Here is a 26,942-nt window from a genome sequence, read left to right as displayed (position 1 = left end):
AAGTGTGATGGGTGGTTGCGTTTTGGTTCCAGAACATGAGAACTTGATAAACCCTGCTTTAAATGCAAACTGAATTCCACCCCCCTCATCCCTACTTGGCGGCCATTGGCCATGCAGGCTGGGACTGATGGGAGTTGGAGTCCAATTTAGTTGGGAGCCCAGATTTAGTTGAAGGGAAAATCTGTTCCAGCTCAGATATAAATCGAAGCCAGAGAGCAACTTTTTGGTCAGTGTAGTGTGTGTTCAGGTAGGAGTGGCGAGCTGCAGGTTCAAATACTTGGAAGCACATGGGCAAATCTGTTTTCCTTTTGCTGTGGGACTACAACTCCCATCACCCCCAGCCAGCACCGGTTGGGCCTAATGGGAGTTGTAGTCTGAAATCATCTGGAGGGCACTAGGTTGAGAGCACCCTCCACAAAGACTGCCCCCTCTCCCCCCAACCTGCAGAGGGTCCCTGAAGGGGCCACCAGCTTCTATTGAATCAGCTGTGGCTGTAGAGGTGCCTGTTCTTTTGAGCTCTGTGGGTCACAGACTCAAAATTTGAGTTGTCGAGTTGGAAGGGACCCAAGGTCTTTCATTGTGAAGGCTGTGGCTTACATATGCAGCCACAGAGTGGCTTAGCTTCAGGAAAGTAGGGGCCTTATGTGCCTTTAGATCTGTCTTGTAAATATGCAAATAATAATAATAACAGTAATAATAATGGCTTTTAAGCAAAATTATCCTGGAATGCGGGAGATCGGACTTATGTCCATGTGGAAGAGAGAAGCACTACAGGAGAAGTGAGGGGATGTATGCGAGAGCAGCCCTGCTGGATGAGGCCAGCGGCCCAACTAGTCCAGAGTCCTGTTCTCACAGTGGCCAAACAGATGCCCAAGAGAAGGACCTGAGAGCAACAGCACAGTTCTTCACTGCACTTGCATATAGTGAGAAGGTCTTTGCATCTCTCCTCTGTTCAGAACAGGCAGGAGGGAGAAGGTCCTGTCCTGGCATCCAGTGAAATGTGGGCGTGCTTAAGCCGACACATTCCCTGTCCAGAGAGGCTGAGCCAGTGCAAAGAGGAACTGAACAGGAAGAGGACACCGTCTCACCAGCACAGTCCATTATTTGAGGAGATATATACTGAGACTTTTTGCAGGAGGTAGCGCGGGCAGGCAGGAGCTGGGGTGGCTATACATACACACATACACACAACGTCCCTTTTTTTGATCATAGAACTGCAGAGTTGAAAGGAACCATGAGGGCCATCTGCAATGCAGGAATCTTTCTGCCCAATGTGCAGTCTGAACCCTCAGATCGTCTCATGCTCTACCGACTGAGCTATCAGAAATCAAGATACATTACGTCCATAGCATTCCCCTGATCCACCAAGCTTGTAACTCTATCAAAAAAAGAAAAGAAATGAGATTTGTCTGGCATGACTTGTTTTTGAGAAACCCAGGCTGGCTGGGTCTTGGTCATCGCAACACCCTTTTCTATCGGACTTGCAAAATATAGCCATACATATGCATTTATTTTGGGAATGCCAAAATGTTTAACAGATATACAAGCCCAGACCGCGTTACCTCGCGGGCTTCCTCCCCCCGCCCCCCGGAATCCATTCTTTCAATTCGCTTCCACGAGACTTTGCAAGTAGCTGTTCAGCGAGGGCAGCAGTCTCCAGTTGTCTGTGCGAATGCCCACGCAGGCCGCCTCTCCCACACTCTGCACCCGGAGGAGAATGTGGGACTGGGGAGGGAGGGCCATGCCAATTTCGTAGGAGCCCGACTGCTCGGCCAAAACGTACCGGGAAAAGTGATCGCATACCAGGGACGGCAGGGACTGAGGTGCCACAGCCCAGGTGGTGAGGCTTTCGGCGCCTGCTTCATTGCTGTCGGGGTGAAGGCGTTGCCAGAGGGCGCCAAAGAGACGGCGGCGCTTTTCTAAACTCCAGGAAGGCACCGTCAGGGGCATGAAGAGATCGGGAAAGGCTACCTCCAACGGCTCCAGCTGGCTGGAGCGCGTAAGGCCTTCCTGGGTTGTGTAGAGAGCAAAAACATCAAGTTGTGTCGGGTAGGGGCAACGTGGCTGCAACGTGAGCGTCAGCGTCCGGGGAGGGCACGCTGCTGCGAGACAGGGCACACACAGTTCCGGGACAGGCTCATAATGCCGGTCCAAGCACATGAAGCGAAGGACCACGCAGAGCAGGAGGTCGTAGGGGGGGCTTGAAGGACCCGTGTGGACCAGCTGGTACGTCAAGCTGAGCTGCGATGGGGCGCGGGGCTCCAGCAACCACTGGCAATAGCCCTCCACGTCTTGCTCAGGGCGAGGGGCCTGCTCAGGCCTGTTGCCGCTCGCCCCCACCCGCCGCAGCCTCAGTGGGGCTGGCTGCACCGGGTGCACGGTCAAAGAGGCCACGAAGCTCTGGCTGTCAGCCACGATGGAGGAGGAGAGCGTCCGGGCCTTGACGGCACCTCCCGGAGCCAGTACGGCCCCGAGCTTCTCGCCAGAGAGGTTGGCCAGCAAAGTGTAGTAGAACCGAGCCCGGTCTCGCACGTCCACGTCCAGGTGGCTGAGAGACACAGCTTGCAGGAGGTCGGCTAAGTGGGCTGGGGCAGGCAGCGGGCGCAGCCGCATCAAGTTGCGGCAGACACTCAGGAGGACCTGGCCTGAGCGCCAGCCCCCAAGGCGGCCCGAGGCTACCAGGCGCCTCAGGAACTGCATGGTGCTCCCCTGAGGGACGTCCTTTTCCTTTGCCAGCCGCGCCAAGACCTTGAGGTGCCAAGCCAGGTCCTCCTCTTGCAAGGGAATGCCCACGACGAGCCCTTGCAAGGCCTGGGCCAGCCCACTAGCCCAGCCGCCCTCTTCTGGAAACTTCCACGCCTCATCCAGAAGATCTATCAGGTTCGGCGCCAGGGTGCAGTTCTGGCGGTACAGGCCCAAGAGGCACTGGGTGAGCTCTGCCATTGGCTGCTCTTGGGAGCCAAAGTAGCGGGCGAATAAGAAGGCGGCCCGGAAGAAAAGCCGGGTGGCTTCTGGTCCTCCTCCCCTGGCCACCAGCCCCGCAAGGGTCAACACGTGCTCCAGGAGGTATCCCACAGCGCGCTCGGCCGTTGGGCCTTCACTCTCCACGCACACGAGGCACAGCAGGTTCAGCCGGGCCAAAACCGTGCCCTGGTCCTGGAAGAGTCCGGGGAACAGGCCGGACGTGGTGCGAGGAGTGAGCAAGACCGGCAGGCCCTCGTCCTCAGTGGCCGAGCCCAGCGGCCGGTTTTCAGGGAAGTGCAGGAGGCAGTCCAAGTGGAAGAGCTTCACCGGGGCGGGCAAGGCCGGGTGCTGGGCCAGACCCACGAGGCGGCGCAGCAGGAAGGCCTCGTCCTCAGCCGTGAAGAGGCTGTCGGTGAAGAGGCCCTTGAGCTGCAAGACGGCATGCTGGAGCGTCACCCCCGCCGTGCCAAAGAGGCGCACCAGCTGCGCCTTGAAGATGGCGGGAGACTGTGTACGCACAACGCTGACGGCCTGGGCCAGCTGCCACAGGAGGTGGCTCTGGGCCACAGAGGACAGGAGGTAGGAGCTGTCAAGGAGGGAGGACACCACAGCTTTCAGGTCCTTGACATCGCCCGGCGAGGGGAGCAGGGCCAGCTGCTCGAGGGTCGCCACAGAAAGGTCCCCCAGTTCCCTCGTGGCCTCCCACACCAGTCCCTCTTTGCTCTCCAGGAGCTCCCCCAGAGTCCCGAGGCCTCCCCGTCTGGCCAAGCGCAAGATGGCGTTCCTCAAGGCCAGCCCGTAGAGCAGCGTGTAGCCCTGGTGGGCGGGCGACGTCTCCTGGTGTTGCAGGGAGCGCAGGACGGCCAGGCGCTGAGAGAGGAGCCCCGGGTAGCAGCTCTCAAGCTCCCGCAGGCACTCACAAGCCGCAACTCGCACGGGGCGCTCCGCGGCTCCCCCACGGCAGTCGTTGAGGTCGGACACCAGTTGCAGCAGCAGAGAGAAGTATTCATGGGCAGCCTGGCAGCTCTCGGCGAAGGAGTCTGTGGCCACCAGTACTGTTGCCATGGCATAGAGGAGTTGGCACCGCAGATACGCCTGCTGTTTGGACGAGGGGCCCAACTGGCCGAAGAGGGAGAGGAGGGACGCGGCCACCTCTTGCCCAGCCTTGGCATCTGGGCACAACAGGGTGGGGTACTCCAAAAGGAGGGTCAACATAGAGATCTGTCCAGAAGGAGGAAAAGAAGAAGCTGTCAGGGAAAGCCAGGTGGAAAAAACAAGTCTTTAGACTTAAGCTGACAGAATATGCACAGCTTGCAGACTTAACATATAGAATAAGAGAACAAGAAGAAAATATGTATAGAGAAGATTGGAAAATGTTTATTGAATATATGGAAAAAAATTGTGTACACTTGAAAACTTTGGCAGCGCTAAGATAAATTCAACAGTGTAAATAAGTTTTGATGGATTTAATAATGGAATACTGAATGGTTTCGTTTTTGTAAAATATGCAGGGATTTATGATATGCAAAATGACCCATAGAAAGAGAAGAAGGGAAGTCATTGATATTTTAAGGATGCTTAAATGAGCATTCTAAATTGTAAAACAGAAAATTTAATTAAAAAGTATATAAAAAGGAAAAAAGTCTTTAGAAGGCCCTACATGAGAGGGCATGTCCAACACTGAGCAGTGTTGAAATCCCCACTCAGTGAGCTTAGGCTAGTCACTGTTCTACCTTGGGGGGTTGTTGTGAGGATAAATATGGAAAGAAGAGAACTATGTATGCCACCTTCAGCTCCATGGAAGAAAGGTGGGCCATCAATGAGACAAACAAACAAATATTTATAGCTTTTTGAAATGTTTTTTCTCCCCTCCCCCATCCTACTTCTTTAGGTCGTTTGAGTTTTTTATTTGCCTCTTTGTTTTGTTTTTTACCTTGTGTTATAAGTATCTGTTGGTGTTCACATTGCATTTACATGGGGTACATGTGCAGATTGGTTTGATTCACGGTTTTGTACACCAGTGGGCACATTCCGAATTCTGAGGAAGCTGATCACAAAATGGCAGCCGTGTGATGTGTGGCTAAGACAAAATGGCCGCCACGGGCAACGCAGCACATCCCAAATGGCATCCGTGTCTAAAAGAGCAGGGAAAGAAACAGGAACACAAAATGGTGTGTTGCTGCCCACCCCAATCTTGTGCATTGTGGATTTTTGAGGGGATGTTTACTTGAAGACCTTTTGTGGGTGCCATACTGGAGGGTTGGTGGACCTGCGAGCGAGACTCTTTGCAGACTTTTCCTCCTCTCCAGACTAGTGGTTTTAGTGGGCTCATTGACAGGGTGGTCTTCCCAAACGAGCGACAAGGCCAGTCTCACAACTTACCCTTTTGTGGGCGCTGGGGGAAAGTTAGAGGCATGTTCTCACCCCACCCACAAACACCCTCTAAGCCGTGGGTCTCACGTACCTTGATCTGCTCCCCCAGCCTCTCGCCTCGGAGCTCCTGCAACAGCTCGGCCACAAAGGTGTCGCCAGCCCCATGGGAGAGGAAGGCTGTGGGGCACGAGCGGAAAGAAGCAACTGCGCTGGCCCAGCCTTCCCCGCTCCTGGACCCCATGGCCGACAGAAGACTAGGGGGAAAGAAAGAGAATGTTAGTCATGCTTATGGATGATGGGCCTTCACACATCCCACTTAGTAGCAACCCTAGTCTTAAGGATGTGGAGGGCCACCTCCTCCTCGTCCTGCTTTGGTCACCCCACAGGGCATCATTTAGGGCATTTCAGAGGCCTTAAATTGGTAGCAATTCATCGATGCGGGATTCCACATAAATAGCAACCGTCCTGCTAGGGGTGGATAGGCCCATGTGGCTCAGTGGCAGAACGCTTGCTTTGAATGTAGAATGTCCTAGGTTCAATTCCTGGTGTCTCTAGGTAAGGCTGTGAGAGTCTCCCTGCCAGAAACCCTGGAGAGCCGCTGCCAGTCAGTGCAGACGATGCTGAGGTGGATGGACCGTTGGCCTGCCTTGCTATAAGGCAGCTTCCTGTGGCAGCAGTCCTGTTAAAGCAAATCTCTGCCCAGGAAGAACAAGTCTATGAGTGGAACTGCCAGCCTCAGGGGCAGTCAACCTCTAAAATACCAGCTGCTTGGAGAAACAGCAGAGGACTTTTGTGTCCCATGCAGAATGAAAAGGAAGAGGGAGGAGGGGTTGCATTTTTATGTTGTGAAGCAACCTGAGAACTGCAGATTAAGGGCAGTATACAAATGTAATTATCTTTATTAATAATACAAAGCCCCCCTTCTTCTTCCTAATTGTTTAAGCCAATTCATGAACCAAGAACGTATGCATTGACCACTAATAGTGAAACATAAGTTGTAGATATTTTTCCACATTTGTTATGCTATTTTTGTGATACAGTATACAAATGACATGAGAAAACTTGGTATACTTATTTGTATAACATTATTCTTGTTTATAACCCCCCCAAAAAAAAACCCTATAAAAGAAAGAAAGAAAGAAAGAAAGAAAGAAAGAAAGAAAGAAAGAAAGAAAGAAAGAAAGAAAAAGATAGATGCTTGGCTATTGCAATGGCTGCCCCATAGAGTTTTGGGCCATAGGCAGACAGGGAGTGAGAGTAGTTCAGTCAGTAGAGCATGAGACTGTGAATCTCAGGGCCGTAGGTTCACGTCCGATGTTGGACAAAAGATTCCTGCATTTCAGGGGGCTGGACTAGATGACCCACGTGGTCCCAACTCTACAATTCTACGAAATGTAATAATAATATGTCAGGCAAGCCTGTGGCCGCTTGATGTTGCTGGACTACAACTCCCATCATGCATTTCTACCCCACCTCCAAGCAGCTCCAGCTGCTTGTGCACGGTTCCCTTCTTCCCCATTTTAGCCTCACAACAACTACCGGTATGTGTGATAGACCAGGCCGAGGGAGCAGGACTGGCCCAAGATCCTCCAGGGAGCTAGGGGGTCACATACTTCCCCGCTTCAGGAAATGGGGCCCGCATTGTGTGGGGCTGGGAGAAAACCCCTTTGCACAGGAGAGGAGAGAAAGTGACTTCCATAGGGTGCTGTAGGAAGGATGGTGCGCCGCCCCACCCCACGGAAGGGGGGTGGCTAGGTCTGGATCCACAGAAAGTTTGTGCGCCTGGAGGGAGACCTACAAACAACATGGACTCGTGGAGGTGCAGGGCGGTGGGGCTTCTGTGGGGCCAGGGAAAGTGTGGGACAACGCACCCCACCCCCAAGAACCGTTTGCACGCAAATGCAACACCTTCCCCGTCGCGACCCACACGTACCTGCGGGGCTCGCTCGCTCCTCTACCTCCGCTTTTGCAATTGCAGCCGCTCAGCTGATCTCCGGTCCCGGGCAAAGCGGCGCTTCCGACTTCCCTTCCCGACGATCCCGCCGGCCGCCGCTAGAGGGAAGCGGAGCAGCGGCGGAGCAGAGCAGGAGAGGAGCAATTGGAAGAAGCGGCGGTGGGTTCATTATTTTAAAAGGCTCCTCCGAAAGCCATTGCTGCCTGTCCTGGGAGGTCTCTCCTCTAATCCCGCCCCTATGAAGCCCGCCGAGGACGAGTGCTGGCGAAAGACACTCTGCACATGCTCTGAGACCAATTCAAAAATTATTATTATTATTAGTTATTTAATTATGTTTGAAGCAGGACCATGAAAGACCACGCACAGAAGGGCGGTAGCTCAAAAGCACAGCCCCTTCCTTGCACACAGAAGGTCCCTGGTTCAATCCTCAGCATCCCCAGGTAGGACTAGGAAAACTCCAGAGAGCTGCTGCCAGCCAGTGTCTACAGCATAGAGCTAGATGGACCAGCTGTTCCCTATGTCCCTGGGAGAGCATGTTCCATCACTCCCGGAGCCACCAAAGAAAAGGACCTGCAAGGTAAGTCACAGCTGCAGCCCACAAGAGGCTAGAACTTGGCTCAGGACCTCAACAGGTGAGCTTAAAACCCGAGGCTGTACTGGAGAAGGCAGTCCCTGAGACATTCATTGTGGCCAGCGGTCAGGGAGGGTGGGAATTATAAATCATTTGGAGGGCCACAGGTCCCCTTATCCCTAGTGCAAGCCTTTAAAAGGGGGAAAGGGAACCCTTAGCAGCCCGAGGGCCACATTCCGTCATAGGAAAGCTCCCAGGGGCCACATACTTGGGGGGTGCAGTGCCAGAGGCAAATGTTGGCCGAGTAACAAGACTACAACAGACTACATCTCAGCCATGCAGATGCTATAGCTTTCCATACAGGCACACATTGAGATCTAGCAGGGCTTCATTTGGCCCCAGGTTCTCCATTCTTGCTTTAAAAACGCAGCCATCTTGAGCCGGGCCCAGGAAAAACATGGTCCTTTTCTTTTCCTAGGCCAGAGCACAGGTCTCTCCTGCAATCTGGAACTGCACAATCGAGAAAAAATAAAGAAAAGGGAGGAGACCTTTCTTCAGCTTCTCAGCTGTCAGGGAAGGGAACGGTGCCAACAGCTCCAGGGAGCATCTCTCGGGCGCATGGCTCACGGTGCCCAAGCAGCCTGTTGGAAGAAAACAGTTTTTGCTGGAAACTGTTGGCTCACCTTTTGGGAGGGGGCAAAGTGAGCGGTTACATGAACTGTTACTCAGGCCTTACTCAACGAAACTCCTGCAAGCCTGCTCTTGCCTTCAGCCTCCCTTCGCACCCATGGCCGGGCGTAGCTGCCACGGCAGCGCCTCCGTTAGTTGCTCTGGAGATCTTATCAGGAGAAGGAGCCTGTCTCCCCAGGTTAGCTCCCCGGTCCAAAACTGGGGAGGGGAGGGGTTGCCCTTCTTGTATCTGAAACTAGCCTCCAGTTTAGAAAGTTTCTGTTTCTAAAAACCATGGCAGGTTTCTCACAGGAGAAAGGGGTTCGTAGGGTGTTTGCACTTCCTAAACTTAAGCAGGCATTGGACAAGGCTGGGGGGAACAAGCGTCTAAGCTTGTTCTCTCCTCACCCCCCACGCCCCCCACGCCCAAGTTATTGCTTGAGATAGCTGCTGGGGCTCATCCTCTCCCCACACAGTACACCCTGTGACCTGGCCCTCTTGCCACCAGGGGTCTCCTGAACTACAGTGGTACCTCAGGTTAAGTACTTAATTCGTTCCAGAGGTCCGTTCTTAACCTGAAACTGTTCTTAACCACTTTAGCTAATGGGGCCTCCCGCTACCGCCACACTGCCAGAGCATGATTTCTGTTCTCATCCTGAAGCAAAGTTCTTAACCCGAGGTACTATTTCTGGGTTAGCGGAGTCTGTAATCTGAAGCGTATGTAACCCGAGGTACCACTGTAAGGGCGCAAAAAGGACTGCTTTTGACCAGATGCAGAGTGCTGAACATTTGAGAAAGTGCACCCTCAACCAAGGAATTGCACAGATTCTAGTTGATTTAATCAGCTACATCCTGTTGCCACCCCTAGTCTGCGGCGTGGATTAGCTAACGAATTGCAGATACCCCAATAGTAAGTGGCACTCTGTAGCTGCTTAGAGGCTCACAGCAACCAAATCTGTGGCTCAAAATTAATCTGTGTGTGAGATTGGAGGGGGCAGTGGTTTCTACAAAGCAGTGCTCAACTGCGAGTCCCCAGCCAGTTTAGCCAATGGTCAGGGACGATGGAAGGTGTAATCCAACAGCTGGGGACCCAAGGTTGAAGTATGTTGGTTTAAAGGTGTTTTTTTTTTACTTCGCACCAAGTATTTGAAGCACAAAGCTTCCTCTTAGGAATCCTGGGAACTGCAGTTTGTTAAGGGTGGTGGGAATTGTAGTTTTGAGGGGTAAACTACAGTTCCCAGGGAAGCTGTGTGGCTTTTAATGTGTGATATTAAGCCAGCCCTGCTGTGTTTGGAGGAGTCCCCCATATTCCGTCTGGTGAGGTGTTTGTGGGAGGAAGCTCTGGGCTCCTGCCTCCAAATTCTGCTCTGACAGCATTCACTGTGCAAAAATAAAAAAATGAGAGCGCTGTTGCCTTTACAAAATGGGAAAGGTTGCCTGAGGTTGATGGCTGGGGATCAGAACTCCCTGGGTGTCCGCTCCACCTGCCCCCACTCGGCTTCCACATTCCTGTTTCAGCTAACACGCCTTCCAGCTTGCACCGGGACCTGTTCCCCAAGCGGTACCTGCCCATCCTGCCTCCAGGATTCAGCCCCAGGCAAGGGCAAGATCAACACCTCCAACAGCAGGCGACAGTTCTGAAGCATCAAAACAAATCCAGTCTCGGGATCAGCTAGGAAGGGCCATGGGTATAGCTTGCAGAGCATGTACTCCACTCCCGAAAGGTCCCAGGTTCAGTTCCCTGTACCGTCCTTACTTGAAACCTCAGAGAGCACCTCCCTGCCAGTGCAGACTTTTAAAGCTGAGATTAATTTGCCAAAGGTGCGCACAGAAAAGGTGAATTGAATCTGAACAACCTGTTTGCGATACTAGGTTTCCATCTGAAAGCACTAGGTAAAGGTAAAGGACCCCTGGATGGTTAAGTCCAGTCAAAGGCGACTATGGGGTTGCGGCGCTCATCTTGCTTTCAGGCCGAGGGAGCCAGCGTTTGTCCACAGACAGCTTTCCGGGTCATGTGGCCAGCATGACTAAACTGCTTCTGGAGCAATGGAACACCATGACGGAAACCAGAGTGCACGGAAACGCCGTTTACCTTCCCATCACAGCGGTCCCTATTTATCTACCTGCGCTGCTGTGCTTTCCAACTGCTAGGTTGGCAGGAGCTGAGAAAGAGCAATGGGAGCTCACCCCATCATGGGGATTCGAACCACTGACCTTCTGATTGGCAAGCCCAAGAGGCTCAGTGGATTAGACCACAGCACCACCCGCGTCCCATACTGAAAGCACTATCCCAGTCTTGTCTGCTGTGACTCTACAATGTGGTGTCCTCTGGGTGTTGCCAAACTACAGCTTCCATCATCCCTGACCATCGGGCTGTGCTGACTAGGGCTGGTGGGATTTGCAGTCCAACAGCAGCTAGACCCAATCGACAGGCAGCTGGACACTTCCAGGCAGACACTTGAAAAGGGACTGCCAGGGACTGAAGCAATTTGCATGCGTAAATTGTATCCTCTACCCAGTGATTTAGCAGGAGGTTGCACCAGCTACTAACTATCGGAGTCGGAATGCCACACTTGGCAGGCAGCACTCGCGAAAAGCCTGACCTACTTACCAGCTCCAGGTAGTTGGGCAAGAGGCCTTCTAAGTCCCTTCTCCCCCTAGGCAGGTGAAGAAGAAAGAAAATAATGTACGTGGGTGGCTCCATACTATAACTGTAAACACGGCCAGTCTCAAAACACCTGAGGTAAAGAGAAGGTGTTTAAAACTTAGTCCCGCATCCCATTCTGACAGCGGCCAAACCGATGCCTCTGGGAATCCCGCAAGCAGGAGCTGAGGGCAACAGCAAGCTTATAATTAACAGCAACTGATATTTGAAGGCACATTTCCTCTGACAGTGTAGGAAGAACATAGCTGTTGTGGCTGGTACCCATTCTCCATGAATTTGTTGGAGGATGCTGGTCATCAAGCCTCCCAAAAGTTCAATGAAAAGAGGGCCGTCCTGTTCCATCGCTTTGTTCTTGTTATTTATACCCTGTTCATCTGACTGGGTTGCCCAAGCCACTCTGGGTGGCTTCCCACACATATAAAACATGAAACATTTTTTAAAAAAACTTTCCTATGTGGGGCAGCCTTCAGGTGTCTTCTAAAGATTGTTTAAATTACAGTGGTACCTCGGGTTACATAGGCTTCAGGTTACATATGCTTCAGGTTACAGACTCCGCTAACCCAGAAATATTACCTCGGGTTAAGAACTTTGCTTCAGGATGAGAACGGAAATTGTGCAGCGGCGGCGCAGCAGCAGCAGCAGCAGGAGGCCCCATTAGCTAAAGTGGTGCTTCAGGTTAAGAACAGTTTCAGGTTAAGAACAGACCTCTGGAACGAATTAAGTACTTAACCTGAGGTACCACTGTAGTTATCTCCTGGGCTTGGTGGTCACATAACTCCATGCCCTCCAATGTTTCTCCAATGAAAATAGGGACATCTTTAAGGAAAAGCGGGACATTCCGGGATCAAATCATAAACTGGGATGGCTTCTGAAAATCAAGGACTGTCCCTGGGAATTAGGGACACTTGGAGGGTCTGTATCTTGTGGGTACAAATCCCCCTGTTTCGGGATGTGCTGGGTGGATTCCTTTTGTCTGTCCTTCATTGGCTCATCCGAAGTTCTGGCGACATGAGGGCAGGAGCAAACCTTCCTCCTATCCATTTACTCCACAGGGTGCCTATTTTTAGACACCTCTGTGGTTTCCAAGGCAAGAGAGATCATGATTGCCAGGCAGCACCTCCCTTTTTATATATTTATAGAACTTAGGCCTGGCGATTGCACCCAAGTTCTGGAGGGGAGATCATACCCCAGTTTCGGATGGGGATTACGGCAGCAGGGATCAACACGGTGCATGCGTAGACGTGCTCAACAACACCTGACAAACGCTTGGCTCTGCCCACTGTAGATGCTGGCCAGGGGTGACAGAAAAGCAGCCAGCACATGCTCAGAGATGCTCTCTTCACAACAAACAGCAGAGAGCCTTACATGCCACACTTTGTCGTATTTTAAAGGATTTCATGGGACATGGGTGGCGCTGTGGGTTAAACCACAGAGCCTAGGACTTGCCGATCAGAAGGTCAGCGGTTCGAATCCCCGCGACAGGGTGAGCTCCCGTTGCTCGGTCCCTGCTCCTGCCAACCTAGCAGTTCGAAAGCATGTCAAAGTGCAAGTAGATTAATAGGTACCGCTCCGGCGGGAAGGTAAATGGCGTTTCCATGTGCTGCTCTGGTTCGCCAGAAGCAGCTTAGTCATGCTGGCCACATGACCCGGAAGCTGTACGCCGGCTCCCTCGGCCAATAAAGCGAGATGAGCGCCGCAACCCCAGAGTCGGTCACGACTGGACCTAATGGTCCCTTTACCTAAGGGATTTCATACCTGTAAGGGCCCATGAATCACCCCTGGCCCCTGGATTCCACTTCATGACAATCATGACTTTCTCTCTTGAGTTTCTAGTCCTTAAGATGCATATGGCTAAGAGAGGATTTTAGGACTGTCACTTTGGGTGCCTTCCATAGCATCCTGTTCCTCAGCACATCTGGCAAGGGCCAATTACATTTATTCGTGCAAAAACAATGCAAAATCCAGCAGATTTGCCTCACTAGCTATTTTAATAACAAGTCTGAGAATCTTTTTTGTTGTTGTTGTTCTCTCTCTTATTCCCTCCCCATATTTTGATTTTATTGTCTAAATTATGCAAAGAAAGAAAGAAAGAAAGCCTGACAATCATGACATTCTTGACTCCTTCCCTCTGACCCCGTTTTGCAAACGGCAATCCTCCTCCTGCCTCAGTTTCCCTTCTGCGGGATGAAGTTAATGATACTCCTCCTGTCCCCAAGGAGGGGGCGGGTGGTTTCACTAGTGAATGCGGGTGAGGCAAGGCCTGCACGGTGGAGATGAAAGCAGCAGCAGAGCCAACATTTTAAAAAGCACGGCGGGCTGTTATTAAATTAATATTAACTGGGACGTGATAACTGTGGGGCACGTGCTCTTTGTGGCCTCTGCAGCTTAAGCCCCGCAGCCCTTTGAGCGCTGGGCTGGAAGGCAGTTCAAAGAAAGCACTCCCAGTTAGCTAATGGGCAGGTTGGCAAACACACACCCCATTCAGAAGTTGCGCTGGCTAGGCTGGGGCACCCAAAGCTTGCCTCCCTCTGGAGATCAGACTTGTGGGCAAGGCAGCGTCCCAGAAATCCTAGCTCCAACTCTCTCCCCCTGCCCCCACCAGCCCCACTGCCTTCAAACGGGGCCCTCTCTGAATACCTCAGATGACCATGAGATCTGGGGTTGTGTAGCGTTGACACATTTGGTCGGGCAAAATACAGGGCAGGGCAGGGGAGGGTGGGAATTGGGGGGCACACATATGAAACCGGATCCTCAAACCCACCCCTTTGTGGAGGGGGATTAACTGCCTACCCCACTCTTCAAAATAAGCTGCTGATTTTGAAGGCAGCTCCCCTAAGTTGGGATGTTTAGAAGTCCCATTCTCTCTCTCTCTCTCTCTCTCTCTCTCACACACACACACACACACACACACACACACACACAAACCTGCTTCAACTTTAGCAGACTAAAGAGGTTACTCTGTCATTGGTGCCCATTTTAGATGGTAAGCGCATTCTGGAAAACACCATCAATACTGATGGCATGTATGAAAAGCCCTATGGAATCAGGCACATCTAGTCTGGCATCCTGTTCTCAGTGGCCAACCAGGTGTCTGTGGTGGGAAGACGTGAAGCAGGACCAGAGCACAGCCCCAACGCTCTTCACTTGCCATTGCCCACAACTCACTAGAGCAGGGGTCCACAAACTAAGGTCCGCGGGGTGGATAAGGCCCGAGGGACTCGTTTATCCGGTCCGCGGTGACAACCCGCCACCTGCTGCCGCTGCCCGCTGTTACCAAGCGCTGTACTGTGCGGCTGCCCACTTCCGGGTCAGAGGAGCACCGGAAATAGATAGCGCGCATGCGCAAGCGTTATTTGTGCATGCACAAGCTTTTTTTCCCAGTGCACATCCGGGTCGGAGGAGGCCCGTGCACATGCGCACAAGCTATTTCTGGAGCTCCTCCGACCTGGAATTGCGCCGGAAATAGCGTGTGCACACGCATATGGGCACATGCTCCCCCGCCCTCCGGCCTGCCGCACAATCGGCGCTGGAGACACCAGCCTGAGACACGGTAAGTTTACTGACCCCTGATTTAGAGGCATACGGTGGAGGCGGAACAAAGCCATCATTGCTAGTAGCCATTGACAGCCTCCTCCTCCTCCATGAATTTGTCCAATCCTCTTTTAAAGCCATCCAAGTTGGTGGCCATCACTGTCCCCTGTGGCAGGGAGTTCCATAGCTTAACAGTGTGCTGTCTGAAAGTCTTTCTCTTGTCTGTCCTGAATCTTCATTGGATGTCCATAAGTTCTAGTGTTATGAGAGAGAAAAGCTTTCACTATCTGCTTTCTCCCTGCAAATTTTTTTTTACACGTCTCCTCTTTCTATCATGTCTCTTGTTACTCACATTTCCTCTAAACTGAAAAGTCCCAAATGCTGCACCCTTTCCTCATAGGGGAGTCACTCTGTGCCCTTGATCATTTGGGTTTGCCCTTTTACAAACTTTTCCCAACTCTACAATATCCGGGTGAGGCGACCAGAACTGCTCACAGTGTTACCAAAAGCAGTAACACCATATAGATTTGTATAACGGCAATATGATGTTGCCAGTTTTATTTTCAGTTCTTTTCCTAATGATCCCTAGTACAGAGTTTGCCTTTTTTCACAGCTTGCCTGTCCTCTGAAATAAAAAGCCCTGAATATTGTAACTTTTAAAATCCTAACATATAGAGTGGTACCTCGGGTGACAGACGCTTCAGGTTACAGACGCTTCAGGTTACAGACTCCGCCAACCCAGAAATAGTACCTCAGGTTAAGAACTTTGCTTCAGGATAAGAACAGAAATTGTGCGGCGGCAGCAGGAGGCCCCATTAGCTAAAGTGGTACCTCAGGTTAAGAACAGTTTCAGGTTAAGAATGGACCTCCGGAATGAATTAAGTTCTTAACCCGAAGTACCACTGTACTAGCAGGGTGCATTAAGAACCACCCTGGTTATGTTTACAATATGTTGAAAACCAACGAAACTTCCATGAAATGAAAGAATAAATCCCGTTCTTAGAGATTACAAATCTGAAACCCTGCCCATGCCGCCCCCTCAAAGGCATTATTTTCCTCTCTCTTCTAACCATTAGTCACTACTTCCTCTCCACAACAAAACTTGGAACAAAACTCTGGACTCAGGAGCCTTGCTTCAAAAGAAGAAGGAATACCCTCCTTCCCTCATGTTCTCTCAGCATTTAAGTGGATTCTCCCGCAAGGTGGACAAGGAAAGGAATACTAGCTTTTGTTTTATCCGCTCCCTGCAAGCAAAACATTAGCAACCCAGGAATCTCTCTGCCTTCCAGGATGCCCACTATGTAACACTCTGCCTGATCGTCATTCCTGTTAGTTTCTCCTTCCCTCCCTCCTCCCGGTATTTGGAGGAACCTGTTACACTGGCGCCACAGCCGGTCCCTTTGGGCGTGATCAGCGTCTTTCGGAAGCCTCGCATCCTGCTGACAGGCTATGTTGTTGGGGGGTGGCGGTGGTGCGGGGGCAGATGGGCAAACTGGAAATCTGAGCGTCCCTTTAGGCTGCAAGGCCAGTTTCCACAACTGGATCTAAGAGATGTGGCTCCCCAGGAATTTTATAGCTGCTCCTTCCTCAGTACCTCCCTACTTCTGTGAGCGTACTAACCTGTGCCAAGACAGTGTGCCTCCGTATAACAACAGTGCCAAATTTAGGATGGTGTGGGTCATTCCCTGCAACAGGGTGCCGAGCTGAGGGGGCACAAAATAATAATAATCATCATCATCCCAGTCATACCTCATCTTACGTTTGCTTCATGTTACGTTCTTTCAGGTTACGTCCTGCGGCAACCCAGAAGTACTGGAAAGGGTTACTTCCGGGTTTCGCCGCTCGCGCATGCGCAGAAGTGCTAAAACGTGCTTCGTGCATGCGCACAAGTGCCAAATCGCGCCGCACACCTGTGCAGATACGGTGCTTCAGGTAGCGCTCTTTTCATGTTGCGAACAGGCCTCTGGAACGAATCTCATTCGCAACCAGAGGTACCACTGTATTTACGTACCCTCCAGCATTTCTCCAGTGAAAATAGGAGCATCCTAAGGAAATGTGGGACATTCTGGGATCAGATCAGAAAACGGGACGGCTTCTGTAAATCTGGGACTGTCTGTGGAAAATAGGGACACCTGGAGGGTCTGTTTTTATATGTGTACCTTCTCAAAGGTAGGCCCTGGTGTGCTTCAGAGCATGCGCAGAACGGAATGTGAGTGGGAAGAGGGCATGAAAATAAGAATTTCGGGGGGGGGGGTTGCACACCAAATTTTGTCCTGGCTCAGGGCGCCATATTACCAAAGTCCGCCTTAATACCAGTTTCTGGGAATCGCAGATGGAGAGAGTCTTGCTGTGTTCAGCATGGCACGCAGGGACCCACCTGGTATGTGGATAGACACACCTCAACCTTTTAAAATCCATGCCCCCTTTTAGCTAATGCAGCAATCACATGCCCACCCCCCTCCAGCTCCAAACCTGGCTCTCCTACTTATTTTATCTGAATTTTCAAAAGGATGGCAATATAATGACTTCTAATTATAAATTATATTTTCAAGCTTGATAATAAAGATAAACCAAAATACTTAAAATGTTCCCCCCCCAAAAAAAAAAATCCACAGGAAATTGGAAACTACACCGAATGACTGATGCCTCATGCTTGTTGCCTCATTTGGATTCTGGGCACCATGGAAGACAGAGCACATCTTAGGTCGATTTCAATGTACAGCCTGTTGCGCTGCTTTGTTTTAGCGGCCATCAGGGCAGAAGCACCAGCTTTGCAAAGCCATATGGGTGAAAACAGCATAATGATGTGCAGGGACTGCTCTCCTGTTTTGCAGTATACAGGGAGCCATTTCAACCCAAACTTTCCCAAAGCGAACTGTTTGGAATTATCTTTGGCAGACGAATGACACTTGCCCTTCAAAAACTCCTCCTGGAAGATACCCTGGCAAGCACTGGATGTCAGTGGCAAAAACGTTCCTCACAGAGTGCTCCTAAACGGTCTGCTCCGTTTCCTGTGCCAGAGGATTGTGTGCCATCTGCAGAATCAAGTTTGCTAACTAATGAAACTTTTTCCCCAAAGGGTTTCTAGATGGTCCACGTCAAAGCTTATCAACACTTCATCTTGTTCCGCTGATTTTCCCTGGGGGAAACCGCTCTTTAGCACTCAGTCGGAGCAAATGGCGATTCAAGTTTTCCCCAGATTGCCGTTATTATTATTATTATTATTATTATTATTATTATTATTATTATTAAATTTGTATACCACCCTTCATCCGGAAATCTCAGGACTATTCACAGCATAAAAATACAAGACACATAATACAAACAAAATACACAATAAGAACAAGAACAAACCGAACCAATAACCTCTCCACTCCCTCCCACAAACACAATAGGATGTTAGTCAGCCCAAGGCCTGGTTGAAGAGGAACACTTTCACCTGGCACCTAAATCTGTATAATGAAGGCACCAGGCGAACCTCCCTGAGGATGTTGCCACCTTCTTCTGGACCTCTTGTGGAGGAGGCGCACAAAGAAGGGTCTCAGAGGATGATCTCAGGGCCCATTTGTTCCAATCTATCACAAAATGGAAGGGTTTCCCTTGGAAAGGAGTGGGGCAAGGTGGAAACCGCTCAAACCCACGCTTTCTAGGCAAAGCAGAGACCCCCTGACTCAGTCCAGGCCTATGGTTGGTCTGGTCCAGGCATAGGCAAACTCGGCCCTCCAGATGTTTTGGGACTACAACTCCCATCATCCCTGACCACTGGTCCTGTTAGCTTGTAGTCCTAAAACATCTGGAGGGCTGAGATTGCCTATGCCTGGTCTGGTCCATCTGAAAGGCCTGACTAGGAGATGGATGAGTTTAGTGAGCGAAGCCCAAGGAATAAATAAATTAGTAGTCATTTTCTGGATTGGTTCACTAACTAGATCTCCTCTGCCTCTCACACCCAGTCGAAGATCTCCCTCCGTCTCTTGTTTTTGTCGGGGGGGGGGGAATAAAAGGGAAATTGTGAGTGCAGCACACCTCCAAGGAAGCAAACATAGGTATTTGGTTTCACTGATGGGCCGTCATTGTGCTTGAAAAGAAACACATGGCCTCCCTATCTATGGAAACAGAAGACGTTTTACCTTTTTTCATCCATTAAAATATGGCACCATGGACTGAGCAGGATCCCAGAGCAACTGTTTTGTATTGGCTTCAGAAGAAGACATGCAGAGCGTGAGACAAGCCTATGGAGTAAAAACAATGAGGAATTGGAGGTGACAAAGTGTTACCTACCCAAAGAGTAACCTGAAGCAGAGAAAGTTCTGGCCAAAAAGAAGGAGGAGTCTTAATATGGCTAGGTAAACGCTTAAGTATGGATATTGAGTTCACCTAATCTGTGTACTGTACACATCGTTCCTGACATTGCCTGTCATTTAAGCACTGATTAAACACCTACACTCTGCATATCCAGTCTTCTCCCCGCTTTCCCCAAACGGCACATTTTGGGTGGAAATATGACGACTGGGGTGTATGCGGTGTTTGGGGAGGGGGGGACACACCATGCTCCTTCTGAGGTAGCTTATCTACCGTTGGACCTGATCCTGCACTCAGCTCTCGTTCGTGGCTCCTAGAAACTGACAGTATGCAACAGTGGCAACACCCTGGGAACGGCTTCAACTGGCCTGCTAAACCGGGTGAGGATAGCCAGTGGTTCTCAAGCACCCAGCAAGTTAGGGGCTTCCTCTGCCTGCGAAGACAGGATCCGGCAGATTGAGCAGATGGAACCAAAAGTGGGTCCAAGGGTCAAGAAGGTGGTTTGCTAAAAAGTGGGAAAAAGAAACTGTGCCAACAAAAAAGGAATGGCAAGACAAACTGTTACGAGTATATTGAACTGTCTAGATTAACAGAGGCAATTAGAGATCACACTAGACAAGAGTTTCAAAAAGCATGGGGGAAATGCAGAGAATACTTCACAAAACAGTGCCTAAAAATACATACCTGGACTTGTTTCGATTAATGTCTGTAGGAGACTTTGTGGATATTTAAGTTATAATTAGAAAAATCTTAATAATTATTCATAAAGGAAACAGCTTATAAGAAGTAAATAAGGAGGCCAGATACAGGATAAAGGAAGTCTTTTATTTGGTTGTTTGTATTGTTGTATGTTATGCTTGTTGTATGTTATGTTCACGTTTAATGAGGGTGGATTTCTGTATTGGGGGGTGGGGTTTATGTTATGTTGTAAATAAAATTTTCAATAAAAATTTATTAAAAAAGAAGAAGGTGGTTTGTGCATGTGCTGTAGAAGGAAGTGAGGGGCAGATGGGAAGGTAGCCCATCTAAGAGAAAGAAAACTAATCCTAAACTTCTGCTGCCTTGAAGGATGTCTTCAGAAGAAAAGGCTAAAGAGTAAACACTACACAAATCCAGAGCAGAGTCCCTGAGACAGTTGGATGGCACCATGTATGCCTCCTTCCGGCAACTCCTGATGTCAAGCTGGCGCCAAACATCTTGCTCTGCTTTCCTTTGAACCACATCAGCAAGGCCAAGAGGGGGTCTTGTCGTCTGGGCAGCACAGGACCTCCATACACCCTTGCCCAGGCTTGCACCCCGAAGAAGTCCCTTTAGTGCTGCTAATGCAGCAATCGGATTTCAGCCCAATGGGGCACTCCAGTCAACAACAAATGTGATGACCGTTCCATCTCCACAAGGACGGCAGCTTTGGAGATGGAATGACCCCCTCTCCTCCCCTGTGCTCTGTTCTGGGAATGATCACTCCCCCCACCAAGCGTCAAATATGACTGAGGGCTGCCAAAAAAGGTCTTGAGGACCGCATGTGGCCCTTGGGCTGCGTGTTGGACCACTCTGCGTTAAAAACATGAATGGAGAACTTGTGGCTCTTGTTTCTTCTTCTTTGACTACTGGCGATACTTCCTGGAATCTGGAGGCCAACAACTTCTGGGGGGACATGGGTCCCCCGTCCCCAGGCTAGGGACTGCGTACACACCACACAGCACCCCCCCAAAAAAAACACCTGGGAACGGTAGCTTAGAGGGAGACCGTTCCAATGTTGAACGGCTTTTACCGTCAGAAAGTTCTTCCTGATCTTGAGTCAGAATCTCCTTTCTTGTATCTTGAATACATTGGTTTGAGTCCTACCCTCCAGAGCAGGAGAAAACAAGCTTGCTCCATCCTCCTTGCGACAGCCCTTCAGATATTTGAAGATGGCTATCTTATCTCCTCTGTAGAGAACTGCATGCATTGATTATGGAGATGGAAGAGTCACCACAGTGGTTCTTGGCAACCAGCCAGATGGGCAGAGTAAAAATAAAACAACAACAACAACAATCCATTGGGTCCTAGAATGGGTGCAGCCAGGATTTATGTTGGGGGAGCAAGACACCCACCTGCCATTATCCTCTTGTCTCCTTTAGTTAAGTATTTTTGTTTGTTTACTTGAGGGGGGGACAGCAGCCCCCCTCCTCCCCCTGCCTACACGCGGGTGGCGCTGTGGTCTAAACCACTGAGCCTCTTGGGCTTGCCGATCAGAAAGTCGGCAGTTCGAATCCCCGCGACAGGGTGAGCTCCCGTTGCTCTGTCCCAGCGCCTGCCAACCTAGCAGTTCAAAAGCACACCAGCACACGTAGATAAATAGGTACGCTGCGGTGGGAAGGTAAACAGCGTTTCCATGCACTCTGGTTTCCGTCACAGTGTTCCGTTGCGCTAGAAGTGGTTCAGTCATGCTGGCCACATGACCCAGAAAGCTGTCTGTGGACAAACACTGGCTCTCTCGGCCTGTAAAGCAGGATGAGCGCCGCAACCCATAGTCACCTTTGACTGGACCTAACCGTCCAGGGGTCCTTCCCCCCTTTTTTTTAACCTAGCGTCTGGAGCAGGGGGAAAACAAGCTGGCTCCATCCTCAATGTGAAGATGCCCTTTAGGCAGGTTCATATGGCTGCTGGGAATTATAGCTCTGTTGGCGGGCGGTAAGCTAGGTGCCATGAATTGGGGGGGGGCAGGGAGAGAGGTAAATGTGCTTTACCATAGGGGATGTAAACAGCCACTGTCCAAAGATGGCTGCTCCCTGGTGTGCCCCCCCCCCCCAGTCTCTGGCTGCTTCCCGTCACTCCAAAACACCCTTTCTTGTTTGCGAGAGCCTTGGCACTCCAAGTGCCGTTTGGAGTGCCAGAGGGAAGAACACAGCGAGCAGGTGCCTGCTGAGCCAGCCCCAATTAAGCACCCGGGACCTGGCTCGGGAGCTCCTGTGGCTTTGCCCGTGGGGCATCAGCAGGGCCCCAAGCAGGAGAGCCTGCCAAGGGACTCGACGACGCAGCAGCAGTAGCAGCAGCCACCCTGCGTGGCAGGTGAATCACGTACGGTCCAGTCCTCGCCCAAGCAGAGGAACCTGAGGAACCGCACGACGCCGACGCCACTGGGGAGGCTCCCAGCCGGCACCGCAATGAAGTCGCGAGCTGCTTCTGAGCACCCGCTCCCTTCCCCGAGGGGGAAAACGCAAGATTGGATTCCAGAGCGGATTCCAGGAGCGTTGCCGCATCCACACCTGTTGCAGGCAGCCACTACAAAGAGCTTTCTCCTGGCACCAGGAAGGATAACGCATTTGCTGAGGAAGGGCCTTCACAGAACCGTAGAGCCCAACCCCCTGAAATGCAGGAATCCTTTTGCCCAACGTGGGGCTCAAACCCACAACCCTGAGATTAAGAGTCTCATGTTCTGCCGACTAAGCTATTCTTCCGGAAGTGACAGGACAAAGCCAGCTTTTCAGGGATACAACCCCAAGCTTCGTACCTGATTACTACTACTACTACTGTTGTTGTTGTTTTGTTGTTTTTACTGTGCCCATCTGACTCTGGGCAGCTTCCAACAGATATAAAAATATAATAAAACATCAGACATTAAAAACCACCCTATACAAGGCTGCCTTCAGATGTCTTCTAAAAGTTGTGCATTTATTTATCTTCTTGACATCTGATGGGAGGGCGTTCCACAGGGTGGGTGCCACTACCGAAAAGGCAGAGGCTTGTAGCTTCACTTCTCGCAGTGAGAGAACCAAACAGAAGGCCCTCGGAGCTGGGAGCTCAGTGTCCAGGCTGAACGCTGATCGTTCGCCAAGATCCCAGCTCAAGCCTAAAACCGCTCAAGGGGGATGCAGTGTCCCCTTCCCTCCTCCATCAACAGCCACGAGACGCAGTGGCTCCCATTTGCCCTTGCTGATGGAGGCAGTGAGCACGTCCAGATGACCCGTTCCCTGAGCATTCACCTGGATCCATTTGTGGGGAAGTCAGAAGATGCTGCGTCAAAGCAAGTCTTATCCCTTTACTGTGCATTTTTCCATTCCTTTCTTTTTTGCAAACAACAACAAAAAAGGTTGGCTCTTTTGGAGAAGTGGGTTTCTTGCCCAAGATCTCGTAATGGACTATAAATCTGCAACCTGAATTTTCTGGGGTGTGATTGAATCTGACCCCAAAACAATGACAAGTGGGAAAAGTGTGTTACCTGCAGGCACCTGTAGATTGGCACTAGGACCCTGGACTAGATGGGCCACTGGCCTGATCCAGCAAAGCTCCTCTCATGTTCCCCCACTCCTGTCCTTGTGCCACAAAGAGGTGCACTTGGCTCTAGCCATTAGGCCTCACAGCCTCTTGACATCCAGGGCCTCGTGGTACTAGGGCACCAAGTTGCCCTCCCCCACAGCTCATGGGAGAGGTGCTTCTAGGACCAAGGTGAAAGCTCCCTTGTTATTTTTGCTCTTCGTGTTTGGATGTTGCTAATGTAATCATATTCTATTTACAGTGCTGAAATGTTTTTTTGGGTGCCTCGTTGTATTTGCTATTGTGTTGTTTTTATTATGAAACTGTTTTTTGCATGGCTAAATTTTCCGATGCGTTCCTGAGATCTTTGTTGTAACACGCTTTGAGCATGACTGGTGTTTTTGTGTGTGGAAAAGTGGCGTACAGATAGCATTACGAATGAATGATTGGAGACCCTCCCCCAGCTTTGCTGTCCCCCCCCCCTCAAAGAACTGGGAACTTGAACCCTGGAAAACGCGCTCCCCTCATTCAACCACCACTGTCACTGAGCACCACAACTGCAAGCTCCCCACCTGCTCTGCCAGAAGTACAAACAGGACCCAGGAGTCCTGCTGCCTGGCTACCATCCTTTTGAGTGAAATGAAAGGGTTTGCTTTGAGAAGGGGCTCCTCTGGAAGAGGGTCACAGCTTGTCCCCCGATCACTCGCTGCTTCTTTAAACAGGTTACCTTTTGCTTCTGAGCTGGCAACTGGGGGTTGATGGTACATTTGAAGACAGATGCTACCAGAAATATATGCAGTTGCGTTCTTTTTGTGGAGCGTATGGGGTCGTTTGTCCACCGTTGGTCCTCACCCTGCACTCAGCTCTCCCCTGTGGCTCCTAGAAGCTGTCAGCAAGCGATGGCAGCCACACCCCGGGAAATTGCTTCGACTGGCTGGCTAAACCAGGTAGCCTATTGGTCTCAAAACACTTGGTGAGTTAGAAATTCCGCCAGTGAGCGAGGACGGGCTCTGGCGGATTGAGCAGACGAGACCAATGGTAGCGGGTCTAATGGTCAAGAAGGCGGTTTCTGCACAGGCTGCGGAGGGAAGTGAGGGGCAGATGGGGACCATCCACCTGGGAATGTAGCCCATCTAGGAGAAGGAAAACTCTGCTCCTAAACTTCTGTTGCCTTGAGGGATATATTCAGCAGAAGAGAAGGCCAATAATAATAATAATAATAATAATAATAATAATAATAATAATAATAATAATAATAATAATTTATTTATACCCCGCCCATCTGGCTGGGCTTTCCCAGCCACTCTGGGCGGCTTCCAACCAAATATTAAAATACAATAATACATCAGACATTAAAAGCTTCCCTAAACTGGGCTGCCTTCAGATGTCTTCTGTTTGGTAGTTGTTGTTTTCTTTGACATCTGGTGGGAGGACATTCCACAGGGTGGGTGCCACTACCGAGAAGGCCCTCTGCCTGGTTCCCTGTAGCTTGGCTTCTCGCAGCGAGGGAACCGCCAGAAGGCCCTCGGTGCTGGACCTCAGTGTCCGGGCAGAACGATGGGGGCTAAGGAGTAAACCCTACACAAATCCAGAGTGGAGTCCCTGAGACGTTGGGGAGTGCATTGTATGCCTCCTTTCGGCAGCTCCTGCAGTCGAGCCAGAGCCAAATGTATTGCTCTGCTTTCCGTTGGACCATAGCAGTGAGGCAGGTGGAAGTGGTTTGTTCCCTGGGAGGGCACTTTGGCGCTGCTAATGTAGTAGTTTGACTTCACCCCCAGAGGCACACTCCATTGTCTCTCGAGACAGATGGATGCCAACAACTTAGGTATTTTCATCCACTCCAGGTCTGCAATGTCCACTTCTTCACTGCTCATACTATCCATGCCCAGATTTGCACTAACTGCCCCTCGCACCACTGCTGTTCAGCCGAGCATGGAGACAACACTTCACCCATCTCATTATTAAGCCTTCACCCTTTTCACAAATGAAAACCAAATTATCTGAAACTCAGGCCCCAGAAATGCCCAGTTCCACCCCCCTCCCTTCATCCATACAATACTAACTGAATCCTTCCATTCCTTTTTCCGTTTGCAAAATGGTTCACAGCCTTCATTGTGTTTGCCACTTCAACAATCCCAGACCCGCCAAGTGTCCCTATTTTCCCTGATTTAGAAAAGCCATCCCTGTTTCTGATTTGATCCCAGAATGTCCCGCTTTTCCTTAGGACATTCCTCTTTTCATTGGAGAAATGTTGGAGGGTATGGAGTTTTGCGACCCCTCCCCCCAGCCAACGTGATAAATAAATCTACCCAGTGGTATAGTGTGGGGGGTGCAGGGGGGCCCCGCCGCACTGGGCGCAACATCTGGGGGGGCGCTCGCACTCACAGCTCTCTGCCCCTACCTGGCTCACTCACTCTCTCTCACTGCAGTGCTGGCTGTGCGAATCCGATCCGAGCTGCTGGGTCGCCGCCCACTGTGGAGGGGGTGGGTGCCAGGCGTGCGGTGCGGAGAGAGAGCAAGGGACTATCTGGGGGAGGGACAGTGCAGCGGCCGCCCAGCGCAGCGCTGAGCGCGGGAGAGAACCACACCAGACCAGACCAGGCAGCAGCAAGAAGAAGCTGGCAGCGGTGGCAGGCTAGGGGTTAGGGGGTGCAAATTACTTGCCTTGCTCCGGGTGCTGACAACCCACGCTACGCCGCTGAATCTACCACCTTTAGAAGACACCTGAAGGCAGGCCTGTATAGGGAAGGGGTTTTTTTTAATGGACAGTGTATAAATAATAAAATTATTATTATTATCATCGTTATGGAATTGTTTTTTAGTTGTTAAGTCGTGTCTGACTCTTTGTGACCACATGGACCAGAGCACACCAGACACTCCTGTCTTCCATTATGGAATAGGACGTCCCTATTTTCATCGGATAAATGTTGGAGGGCATGCAATTCTTGGAAACAAAACACATCCATACCCCCCACTCTAATTCACAAAACACACAGAACTCATTATACACCTTTAGGCACCAGGCAAAAACATTCCTTTTTCTACCAGGCCTTTGGCTAATCCAATTTACATCTTATACCCTTTTAAAATGTGGGGGGTTTGGGGGGGGGCTATAGGGCTGTTGTTTTATTTTTATTAGGTATATTTTGATTTTATTCTGTGAACTGCCCTGAGACCCCTGGGTATAGCGCGGTATATAAATTCAACAACAACAACTGTAGAGGAAAGTGACAGTGATTTGACGAAGGTTGCACACCAAGGTCTGTAGCAGAGGTGGGGAATTAAAACCAGCTCTCTCTCCTTAAAAGCCACAACCATCTCCATAACCCTCGGGGAGATTCTCCTCTTCTGGGGCCCCGCAGTCCACACCCAGGGCTCTTCAGGAGACAGCAAACACGATTTGAAAAGGCACCAGGACTTGCAAACCCACGCAGGAAGGGCCTGATTTTCCACCTCACGCCACCCGCCCAGCTGACTTACCGCTGGAATATGCTCCGCCGCCCGCCTCCAGCAGGATCCTCCGTGCCGCAACCTGGAGAGGAACAACAGCGCAGCTTCTCCTCCGCCGCCGCACCCCGCCCCATTCCCCGGGGCGCTGCGAGGCAGTTGTTTGCAAAAGCGCCCTGTCATTTCTTCCGAGGCCAGCGAGGCACACCTGGACCTGACCTTGCCCAAACGCT

At 50.8% G+C, this 26,942-nt stretch overlaps 1 protein-coding gene across 4 annotated transcripts; it reads right to left on the bottom strand.

Moving 5' to 3' along the window:
* Nucleotides 1-1,489: 1,489 nt before the first annotated feature.
* On the bottom strand, nucleotides 1,490-26,942 carry AP5B1 (adaptor related protein complex 5 subunit beta 1). Of its 4 annotated transcripts, none has more exons than XM_081174033.1 (3): nucleotides 26,743-26,942; nucleotides 5,429-5,591; nucleotides 1,490-4,185 (listed from the first exon to the last, which is right to left on the bottom strand). In XM_081174033.1, the coding sequence occupies exons 1-3, from the start codon at nucleotides 26,844-26,846 to the stop codon at nucleotides 1,603-1,605; spliced, it is 2,850 nt and encodes a 949-aa protein (XP_081030159.1). In that variant the 5' UTR covers nucleotides 26,847-26,942; the 3' UTR covers nucleotides 1,490-1,602. The 4 variants fall into 4 exon arrangements, with proteins under 4 accessions (XP_081030159.1, XP_081030161.1, XP_081030160.1 ...); XM_081174035.1 differs by lacking the exon at nucleotides 26,743-26,942 and adding an exon at nucleotides 11,143-11,161; XM_081174034.1 differs by lacking the exon at nucleotides 26,743-26,942 and adding an exon at nucleotides 7,271-7,377.

Source organism: Podarcis bocagei (assembly GCF_964188305.1).
Source record: "Podarcis bocagei genome assembly, chromosome: 16".
NCBI classification, from domain to species: domain Eukaryota; kingdom Metazoa; phylum Chordata; class Lepidosauria; order Squamata; family Lacertidae; genus Podarcis; species Podarcis bocagei.
Note: the sequence above shows the minus strand (reverse complement) of the source record. Positions and strands in the feature narration are given on the sequence as shown.

Coding starts and splice junctions, on each gene's coding strand:
- AP5B1 (XM_081174033.1), bottom strand. CDS start 26,846: ATGGGGCGGGGTGCGGCGGCGGAGGAGAAGCTGCGCTGTTGTTCCTCT. Junction 5,592..26,742: donor CGGCGGAGCATATTCCAGCG/GTAAGTCAGCTG, acceptor CTTTCCCCCTAG/TCTTCTGTCGGCCATGGGGT. Junction 4,186..5,428: donor GGCTGGGGGAGCAGATCAAG/GTACGTGAGACC, acceptor CCTTCTGGACAG/ATCTCTATGTTGACCCTCCT.